Here is an 11488-nt window from a genome sequence, read left to right as displayed (position 1 = left end):
TATTTACAAAAATAACTAAAGTTTTTTATAAGATATATGCAAATGTCAATAATATATAATTTATATACAAGTTGTGTACAATTTTTCGTTATATATAATTCGATCAAAATATACCACTTATATACAATATATATACAACTTATACAAACTTTTAGTTGTACAAAATTCAATCAACACATGCAACTTGCATACAAGTTACATATAATTATATTAGTTGTATGTATTTTATATGTCATTTGTACACCCGACATACAAAGTACATACAACTTTTTTATGTTTTTCTTGTCGAGTTTCAGTATGAAATTTCAATCAAAATCAACTCTAATCTTCATCAACTCCCTCAAAATTGAGGTATAAACTCCAAGGATATTCTTAATTATTTGCAACAACATCTAATCCAAAAAAATAATAATTTCGCAAATTTAATTTTCGAATTGAAAGTTTTGAAACTTTTTGATGGATGTCAATGGAGTTTAAGCTCTTATCTTATCTTCGTGTTTCACCCGCCCAAACAAATCTAATTATAGATCACTTTATAATGACACGAAAAAAATTTGTGTCATTTGTGTGAAATAACTATTCAAGCACTAAGCACGTGAAATTCGCTAGAAGGATCGTAAGTAGTGGGGTTTTTTCCTTTACTGCATCAAAAATGTAAAAATTGCACGGGGCGTCCTATTTGGTCGCCCTCATTTAACCTATACCCATTTTCTTAAAACTTTTAACTTGTACCCACTTTTTAAAAAACTCCATCCCCCTTTCTCCTCCTCAAAGTTATATCCACCCTCAACCTCTTTCTGAAGTCCGTAACAATGTCTCCAAGCTCTGTGATATCACTAAAGGTGTTTGTGTATGAAAATCCAACACCAACAGGGGATTCCAAGAAGAATAAGTTTGCAGCTGGAAGTATTAATATTAATATACACAATTATTAGTATTACGAAGAGATTTTGATTTCTAATTCTTTGATGAAGGTCTGCAAGTACTAGGATAAATTCAAATGTCTAAAAAGAAAAGGAAATATGAGCTAACAAAAATATTTTTCGATCTAATTACAAGTTGGGTTATTATTTAAAATGATCAATCGTTTTAAGACAAAAACATTAGAAGGCTCTACATTAACACAGAAAAATTACTTCTAGTGTTGATTAATTAGAGCAGATATTTGGTTACATAAGGAAGATTATTTTCAAGACAGTATCATTATGAAGGGAAGAAGGCTCTAGAGCTGAAGTTCGCCATTTACAAACAAAAACTTCAGCTCTAGAGCTGATGTTTGCCAGTTACAAAAATAAAAACTTCAGCTCTAGAGCTGAAGTTCGCCAGTTACAAAAACAAAAACTTCAGCTCCCAGTTACAAAACAAAAACTTCAGCTCTAGAGCTGAAGTTCGCCAGTTACAAAACAAAAACTTCAGCTTTAGAGCTGAAGTTCGCCAGTTACAAAAACAAAAACTTGCTACTTCAGTCCCGTCTACTAGAATGCTGAAGTTTTGTGTGATTGTCTTTGCTACTCTAGCCCCGTATGCTGAAGTTACGCGAAAAAGTGGATACGCTTGCAATTTTTTTGCAAAGCGGGCACAAGTTAAAACGTGACCCAAAAAGTGGGTATGGATGCAAATGCCCCATCAAAAATCCTTCGTATATACTTGTTAAGAAGTACAACCCAAATGGAAAGTAATCGAACAGAAACAACGTACCCACATAATTGAGCGGGGCTTTTGTATCTATACTCGATTTTGAGGTCACAATTAAACATATACCCACTTTGCAAAATTTTTACAAGTTTACCCACTTTATGAGCAACTTCAGACTTATTAGGTCTGAAGTTAAAAAAATAGTCTGAAGTGAAAAAATTGTACTTCGGATGCACTTAAGGCCAAATAGGTCTGAAGTGCAACCAATGGTTTCATGCACTTACGGCCAAAAAGTCTGAAGTAAAAAATTGCACTCCAGATACACTTAAGGTCAAAAGGTCTAATGTGCAATAAACGTTTTGTTTCACTTAAGGCCAATAAGTCTGAAGTGAAAAATTGCACTTTAGATGCACTTAAGGCCAAATAGATCTGAAGTGTAACCAATGGTTTCATGCACTTAAGGCCAATAAGTTTGAAGTGAATAATTGCACTTCAGATGCACCTAAGGCCAAAAGGTCTGAAGTGCAACAAACGTTTCGCTACACTTAAAGCCAATAAGTATGAAGTGAAAAATTGCACTTCAGATGCACTTAAGGCCAAAAGGTTTGAAGTGCAACTAACGTTTTCATGCACTTAAGGCCAAATAGGCCTGAAGTGCAAATTGCCCAGAAATAAATATTTATTCTTCGAATTATAACAATTCAATATACGATTTAATACCTAAATCTACTCCAAATGAGCTCAAATTTGAAACATAACCTCCAAATATCATCAGGAACAAACTCAATCATCAATTTGTCAAAATAGCAATAAATCTAACGAATCCATTATTTTGTGATTAAGAAAAAGAAGAAGAAGAAACCCTAAGCAATAGTAAAAAATAAAGCGACATAATAGCTCACCACTGTAAAAACATCATAGACTACATTAAAATATATTCACAAACACCATATAAAATCACTGTCAGGAGGAGGAGGAGAAAAAGGCCTAAGTTGCTTAAAAGTGAGTACAAATTTAAAAAAATTAAAAAATGGGTATATGTTAAATGGGGCGACCAAATAGGGCACCAGTGCAATTTTTTCATTAATCAGAGACAGCCTCTTTAGTTGTGGTAATGTTATTAATACAACATAAATAGGTTATAAATGCAGGTACACGTGACAACATACCCACATAATTAGCAGCTCATAAATGTATATCACAATAATAATATATATTACAATAATAATATGTATATCATAATATATATTGTAACTTTATTTTTCTTCTAGAATATCAAAATGTACATTAAAACACTAATTTTGCATTTTAATATCTAAAACTTTATATATATATATATATATATATATATATATATATATATATATATATATATGACATTATAAATATAGTTGATTAATATTTATTATTGTCTCTATACCAATATATATCACACAAAATTAATTGTATTATTTGTAAATCACAGCCTACAACACATCAAAATAATGTGTATACAAAATGTATAGCAAAACTTTATTTTCCTTCTTTTTTATATCAAAAAAATATTTTTTCTTTGTATATCAAATTTAATTTTCTTCTTTGTATATCTCAGTGTATAACTGATAATTGCTTGTAGATATACACAATATATATGCTAGAGAACATTAATATACAAGATGAAAACTAGAACTATTTTTTTAATTAAAAAAGGAAATGTGGAAAGAAAAAAAAAAGAAAAATTAACTCAAATAGCTACCTACCCAACCGCTTAAACTGAAAATAGCCGGTGGAGGTATAATATATGCATAATTTAACGATTATATATTGTTAGATCAAGTTTTAATGATGCAAATAATATACATATGTAGGAAATCAATTACAAGGAATCAAGTAGATACTGCAAGATCGCTGGAGTCAATCTTGATGCCTAAGGAAAGAAATCAATCAGCAAAGATTACAATCCAATCAGCATATCTGGATGCCTAAGGAAAGAACTCGCAAATCTGGATAACTAAGGAAAGAACTCAATCAGCAAATCAATCAGCAAGGAGTAACGGCCAGCTGCAATGGAGAAAATCAAACAAGCCTAAACTTAAGGCATGGATCAAGGACAACATCCAAGAAGATCGAAGATCCTGTAAAGATTGATACACAACTAATTTCGGAAGAACCAACAATCAAGGAGCAAGCCTTCATTACATACATCTGTTGAAAGAAGGAAATCAAGGAAAAGCAACGGCTAGCTATCTTATTCTTGGAAAGAATCAATCTCTTTCCAAGGATCAAATCTCTTGGGTTGTCAAGCCTCGACCTTCATCAAAGTATTTATACCCAGCCTTAAACCTTAATCACACATACTTTGATCGAACCAAAAATTCCTCTCTTTGTTCTACTGCAAACAAACATTGTAGCTCACTAAGATCTGCTGTGTAACAAGTCAGAGAAAAAAAGAGAGTATAACACTGGTGAGGCATAGTATCAAAAAGAAACGAGTCCTAGAGAAACCGTGTTGTCAATTCATTTCAACTGTACTCGGAGAAATACAGTACTAAAGAGAACTTCCTTGCAACCCAAGGGGACTGGACTAGGATTCACATTGAATCCGAACCAGTATAAAATCCTGGTGTCTTTAATTCCTGCATTTACTTTCTGCATCTTACTTTCTGTCATTATAACTATTAGGTTATTATATTATGTCGACTACTCGATTAACTAGTTAACTAATAAGCAATTAAGTTTAACTATTTACAATTTACCCCTCCCCCCCCTTTGTACTTTCAATTGGTATCAGATCCAGGTTCACATTGTACTTTTGCTTAACAGCTTGTGAGAAAAGATCATGACAAATCAAGTTATCATAGGAGCTCTCTTTCAGGAAGGAACTTCACAAGTTGGACCACCATAATTCAATGGACAACATTTCTCCCATTAGAAAGGGCAAATGGAGATCTTTGCCAAAGCTTATGACGTTAAAGTTTGGAGAGTCATCATAAAGGGAAATTATCCCTTACCAGCTGCCACTCCACCAGTTGTTGATCCTAAAGATATAGATTCATATACAAAAGAGCAAATGGAAGTGGTACAAGTTAACAACAAAGCGAGAAATCTGCTTCATAACGCTATAAGTGGCGAAGAATATAAGAAAATCTCAAGTTGTGACACAGCCAAAGAAATGTGGGACAAGCTTGAGGTCACTTATGAAGGAACCAGAAAAGTAAAGGAAACACATATAAACATGCTGGTCCATGATTACGAACTCTTTTCAATGAAAGAAGGAGAATCTATTGAAGAGATGTTTGCCATGTTTAGCAAAATAATTAGCGATCTAAAGGCATTTGGCAAGCCTTACACCAGTGGTGATCAAGTTAGAAAAATTCTTAGGAGTTTGTCGACCACTTGGCAAACCAAAGTAGTCACGCTGGAATCTCAAGATCTAAATAAATTATCCTATGATGAACTACAAGGAGAACTCATTGCTATTGAAAGGACGCATCTCAAGAAGACCAGTCAAGAAGAAAAAAGGAAAATAGTCGCATTCAAAACCTCTACTGAAATAGCTGAAAACGAAATTGATGATGATCCTGAAGCTTTGCAAGAAGAAATTCCTATGCTATCAAGAAACATGGATGGATTGATGAGAAGATAAAGGAACACAAAGAAAGGAAGAATTCCACCAAGACGATCCAGGCAATACAACGAACAGGATAAGAATGATGGAAAGTGCTATGAATGTGGAAGTTTGGACATATTCAAGCTGAGTGCCCAGAACTGAAGAGGAAGATCTCTAGAGGCTTTAACAAGAACAAATCCTTCGGAAGCTGGAGCGATGAGGATAATTCATACCATGAAGAGATAGCAAATCTCTGCTTCATGACAATTCTTGAAAACGAAATGAACAAATCCTCAGGATGATGGACAGACGAGGACATTTCAGATGAAGAAAATGAAAATTGTTTCATGGCATGAGGTGAAACCAATGAGGAACACCACAGAATAAGCCGCAAAGGAAAATGGTTTCAAGACAGTGTGTGTTCCAATCATATGATAGGTGACAAAAACATATTCAAAGAAGTTACAAAAATTGATGGAGGAAGTGTTAAGTTTGGGGATGATTCAAAAGGCAAAATAATTGGTACTAGAACAATTCCCTTCAATAACAATGTGACATCACTGAAGTTTATCTTGTCGATGGCCTCAACTACAATCTCTTAAGCATAAGTCAACTCTGCGACTCAAGATATAAGGTAAATTTTAAGAAAACAGGATGTGCTATTGAAGATGAATCAGGTAAAATAGTCCTTCCTAGAAAAAGGTATGGAAATGTTTATATCCTTGATAGTTTTGAAAAAATAGATGGTCATATTTGCTTATCCTCTATGTCTGATGATCCGTGGTTGTGGCATAGGAAACTTGGTCATGCTAGCATGCATTTGATAGAAAAATTGTCCAAACATGAGTTAGTTGTTGGTCTACCCAAACTGAATTTTTTTAGAACTCATATTTGTGATGCATGTCAAATGGGTAAGAAGACTAGAAACTCTTTCAAAAACAAATATATAGTATCTACTTCAAAACCTTTGCAATTACTTCATATGGATTTATTTGGGCCTACTAGAACTGCTATTATATGAGGAAAAAGGTATGCTTTTGTTATTGTTGATGATTATTCACGTTTCACTTGGGTAATTTTCTTATCTCATAAGGATAAAGCATTAAGAAATTTTAAAGTTTTCTGCAAAAAGGTTGAAAGAGAAAAGGGACATCTGATTTCAACAATTCAGAGGGACCATGGAGGAGAATTTGAAAGCAGAGCATTTGAAGATTTTTGCAATGATCAGGGATATACCCATAATTTCTCTGCACCACGCTCACCACAATAATATGGGGTTGTAGAAAGAAAGAACATAACCCTCCAAGATATGGCAAGAACTATGTTACTAGAACATTCTCTGCCAAACCACTTCTGGGCAGAAGGTGTAAGTACAATATATCACATTCTCAATCATTGCCTCATAAGGCCTATTCTGAAGAAGACTCTATATGAATTATGGAAAGGTAAACGTCCCAATATTAGTTACTTCCATCCCATCGGAAGTAAATGTTTTATCCACAATAACGGAAAGGATAGTCTTGGAAAATTCGATCCAAGCAGTGACGAATGTATTTTTCTGGGCTACTAATTAAATAGTAGATCTTTTAGAGTCTATAATAAATGCACATTATGTGTGGAAGAATCTGTACATGTTATATTCGATGAAAATAATCCCTTGGTCGAGAAAGGAATTACTGCATGTGATGAAGATCAAGCTCAAGAAACTCAGGAGACCAGCAAATCTCAAGAGTCAACTAATATATCTGCTGCGATAGAGTCATCTGGTGAAGATAGCAGCAATGTACCAAATCAACCAATCGAGTCAACTACAAATGTAGTTCGCCCAAATGAATGGAGAAGCGAGCCTGACTATCCTCAGAAATTCATTATAGGGGATCCAAATGAAGGAATGAAAATGAGGGGAGCTCTCAAAAAGAAAGCAAATATTGCATTAATCTCTCAGATTGAGCAAAAAAAGATAGAGGAAGCACTGAAAGATTCAAGCTGGGTGCAAGCTATGCAGGAAGAGTTAGATCAGTTCAGTAAGAATCAAGTATGGAATCTGATACCCAAACCTGAAAATGTGTCTGTAATCGAAACAAAGTGGGTTTTTAGAAATAAGTTGAACGAGGATGGAAAGGTTGTAAGAAATAAAGCCAGACTAGTTGCTCAGGGCTACTGACAACAGGAAGGAGTCGACTATGATGAAACTTTCGCCCCTGTAGCTCGTTTGGAATCCATACGAATTCTTCTGGCATACGCATCTTTTAAAGGATTCAGGTTGTTTCAAATGGATGTTAAAAGTTCCTTTTTGAATGGATTTATTGAAGAAGAAGTATATGTGAAACAACCTCCAGGATTTGTAGATTCAAAATTCCCATACCATGTATACAAGCTCACTAAGGCGCTGTATGGGCTAAAACAAGCTCCACGTGCTTGGTATGATAGACTAAGTTCCTTCCTTGTTGATCATGACTTCACAAGAGGTAAAATAGATACTACCTTGTTCATTAAAAGATTATCGAGAGGTAACCTCATTATTCCAATTTATGTCGATGATATTATATTTGGTAATGCTAACACTCTCATGTGCAAGGAATTTTCAAATCTTATGCAAAGCGAATTCGAAATGAGTATGATGGGTGAGCAAACGTTCTTCCTTGGACTACAAATTCAACAATCTGAAGATGGAACCTTTATATGTCAGACCAAATACACAAAAGACCTGATTCAAAAATTTGGTATGAGCATTGCAAAATCCATTGGCACACCAATGAGCCCTTCCCCAAATCTAGACAAAGACGAACAGGGTATTCCTGTTGATGAAACTAAATATCGTGAAATGATTGGATCATGGTTGTATCTAACAGCAAGTCGACCAGATATTATGTTCAGCGCATGTAAATGTGCCAGGTTTTAGTCAGCTCCCAAGGAGTCACATTTGACCACCGTGAAAATAATCATTCGATATCTCATTGGGACTGTATCTCATGGGCTATGGTATCCTCGCTCTAACTCTTTTAAATTAGAAGGTTTTTCATATGCTGACCTTGCAGGTGATAAGGATGATAGAAAAAGCACAAGTTGTACATGTCAATTACTGGGAAAGGCATTGATATCCTGGAACAGTAAAAAATAAGCATCTGTCGCATTGTCTACTACTTAAGTTTAATACATTGTTATTGGACAATGTTGCGCACAACTACTATGGATGCCTCATCAATTGGGTGACTATGAACTTTCGTTTAAGCCTATACAAATTTTTTGTGACAATTCTAGTGCTATTTGTCTTTCCAAAAATCATGTGCATCATTCTAGAGCAAAGCATATAGATATCAAGCATCATTTTATTAGAGATCATGTTCTTAAGGGATATATAGAAATATCTTTTGTTGGAACCACTGATCAATTAACTGATATTTTTACTAAACCTTTATTAGAAGAGAGATTTTGTGACTTAAGAAAATTACTTGGTATTACTTGCAATACTAATAACTCTTAGGACCTATGTGTATTGTTAAAATTTTTTTGCAATGATTGTCCTTTACACATGCATTTGTTATGCCCCCATTTTTCCCTCTCTTTTCTCTTCTTTCACATCAATTCGTTGTTCAAAGTTGGAAAGTCAATCATCACACCTCTTCATCTGACAACTTTTCCTTTTCTGTACTCAACCATTAGAAACCTTCTTCTTAAGGTAGAGAACCCTTTTCAATCACTTTCATCATCATCTCCTCTCCAAAAGCTCCGATCCAACCCCTTCCCTACAATGGCCAAACATCCCACAAATCCCTCTGCCTCCACCAGAAAAAGCACTCATTCCAAAGCAAAACCCCTTTCTATGCCCCCAGAACAAGTAAACCTAGGGTCCGATCACTCTGAGGGTTTTGCCTCTTCTCAGGGAGATTTCTCTGAACACTCTCAACTCCTAGGAAAAAAAGCTTTAGGTAAGTGACCCATGGAAGAACCCCATGTTTCGTACACTCCAAAGAAATCCAAGGTTGATTCTCTGCCTCTCTTGAATCTGACCTCAATTTCTGGGATTCCCCAAATAGGGATTTCTTCATTGCTCTGAGAGACAAGCCCATTGCTCATGGAAGGTTTGTCGACCTTGACAACATGAAAGCCCTCAATTGCAAGGTCAAAACCCTTTTTGTTCATCAAGGTTGGGTTAAGTTCTTCTCTATTCCTCCGCCTAAGGTATATGAACCCCTGGTAAAAATGTTTTATGCAAATCTTCATTCTAGTAAACCTGATAGGTTGGAATCTTTAGTGTTAGGTAAGCACATTGTTCTTGACTGTGTCCTGTTTGATTTCCTCTTTCAGTGTCGTTGTTCTGGTTTTCCAATGTTGTTTAAAAACACCTGGCCTGATGACTTTGAAATTTTCTTTGACCAAGCCAAACAGTGTATTGCTGAGTGTCCCTCTGACTCCCTTCCAAACTAGTTAGGTCCCAGTGATGCCAATTTTGAAACTCGGGTTTTGGCCCACATTGTAGTAACTACTTTGCTTCCCCGTAATGGTTCCTTTTCTACCTTCTCTCAAAGAGACACCTTCTTCATCTATTGCCTTGTGACCAAACTCAAAATCAAGTTTTCCTCCTTGGTTATCAATTTCATGATCGAGAGTACTGAAGATCCCACCAGTCTACCCTATGGCATGGCAATCGCTCACATTCTGGAAGCTCATCAAATTTCCATGTCCAACTATCCCTTCATCAATGTCTCTAAGTCTTACAATTATAGAGCCTTTGCTAGTATGGGATATGTGAATGTAAATGGTTCCTAGGTTAAGAAGCACGATAGTGAAGCAAAGCATGCCCCTGTAGAGCCTAAACCTTCACCCGTTGTCCCTCATCCCAATCTTGATAGCCCTGATCTTGGTGACAAGCTTCGTGCTATTGACTCTCAACTCTCTGAAATAAAAAATCTTCTCACAGCCACTCAATCTACTGTTGGTGACATTCATGTCATTTCCAAGGAAACAGGGTCTGATGTGTCCAAAATTAGAGTTGATGTTCTCATAGTTAGGGAGAATGTTGTCGAAGCCTTTAGGGAGATTCATGACAGATTGGATGGAGTGAGCATCTCAGCCAGTGCAAGCTTTGAACAATTGAAGGAGGCCATCTGCAACACCCTTACTTATTTTCTGCGCCGTTAGTGTGGTTGTTTTAAGAAAATTTCTTTTGCTCTGCTGGTTTTGGGCTATGTTTTCAGCCTTAGGATAATTTATTTTTTTTCCGTGATGTTTTTGTGGGCTGTTTTCTCAGCCATTGGATGATTCCTATAACTCTCATGTTTCATTGCTTTATATTCTGTTTAGTTCTTGGCTTGTTCTCTCTTTGTTGATGCCAAAAAGGGGGATAAAGAGTATATGTTATATCTGTACAGGTACAGGTTGTGGTAGGAGTCGACTCTACCATAGACTAGTCAACTACATACATTGAGGGGGAGTATCATGGACTAGTCAACTGCATATATTGAGGGGGCGTAAAACACAGGGAAGTCAACTGGCGTTTACATTTATATATTATTTTGTCACCATTAAAAAGGGGGAGATTGTTAGATCCAGTTTTAATGATGTAAATAATATACATATGCAGGAAATCAATTACAACGAATCAAGAAAATACTACAAGATCGCTGGAGTCAATCTTGATGCCTAAAGAAAGAAATCAATCAGCAAAGATTACGATCCAATCAACAAATCTGGATGTCTAAGGAAAGAACTCAATCAACAAATCAATCAGCAAGGAGTAACGACTAGCTGCGATGGAGAATATCAAGCAAGCCTAAATTTAAGGCATGTATCAAGGCCAACATCCAGGAAGATCGAAGATCCTGTAAAGATTGATACGCAAATAATTTCGGAAGAACCAACAATCAAGGAGCAAGTCTTCATTACATACATCCGTTGAAAGAATGAAATCAAGGAAAAGCAACGGCTAGCTATCTTATTCTTGGAAAGAATCAATCTCTTTCCAAGGATCAAATCTCTTGGGTTGTCAAGCCTCGACCTTCATCAAAGTATTTATACTCAGCCTTAAACCTTAGTCACACATACTTTGATCGAACCAAAAATCCCTCTCTTGGTACTACTACAAACAAACATTGTAGTTCACTAAGAGCTGTTGTGTAACAAGTCGGAGAAAAAAAGAGAGTATAACACTGGTGAGGCATTATATCAAAAAGAAACGAGTGCTAGAGAAACCGTGTTGTCAATTTATTTCAACTGTACTCGAAGAAACACATTACTAAAGAGAACTCCTTTGCAACCCAAGGG

General features: G+C 35.6%; 1 protein-coding gene across 1 annotated transcript; it reads left to right on the top strand.

Moving 5' to 3' along the window:
* Window positions 1–6533: 6533 nt before the first annotated feature.
* On the top strand, window positions 6534–7388 carry LOC142164560 (uncharacterized). The gene is made up of 2 exons (XM_075222385.1): window positions 6534–6669; window positions 6847–7388. The coding sequence occupies exons 1-2, from the start codon at window positions 6534–6536 to the stop codon at window positions 7386–7388; spliced, it is 678 nt and encodes a 225-aa protein (XP_075078486.1).
* Window positions 7389–11488: the final 4100 nt, after the last annotated feature.

Source organism: Nicotiana tabacum, chromosome 1 (assembly GCF_000715075.1).
Source record: "Nicotiana tabacum cultivar K326 chromosome 1, ASM71507v2, whole genome shotgun sequence".
In the NCBI taxonomy this organism is placed as follows: Eukaryota; Viridiplantae; Streptophyta; class Magnoliopsida; order Solanales; family Solanaceae; genus Nicotiana; species Nicotiana tabacum.
Note: the sequence above shows the minus strand (reverse complement) of the source record. Positions and strands in the feature narration are given on the sequence as shown.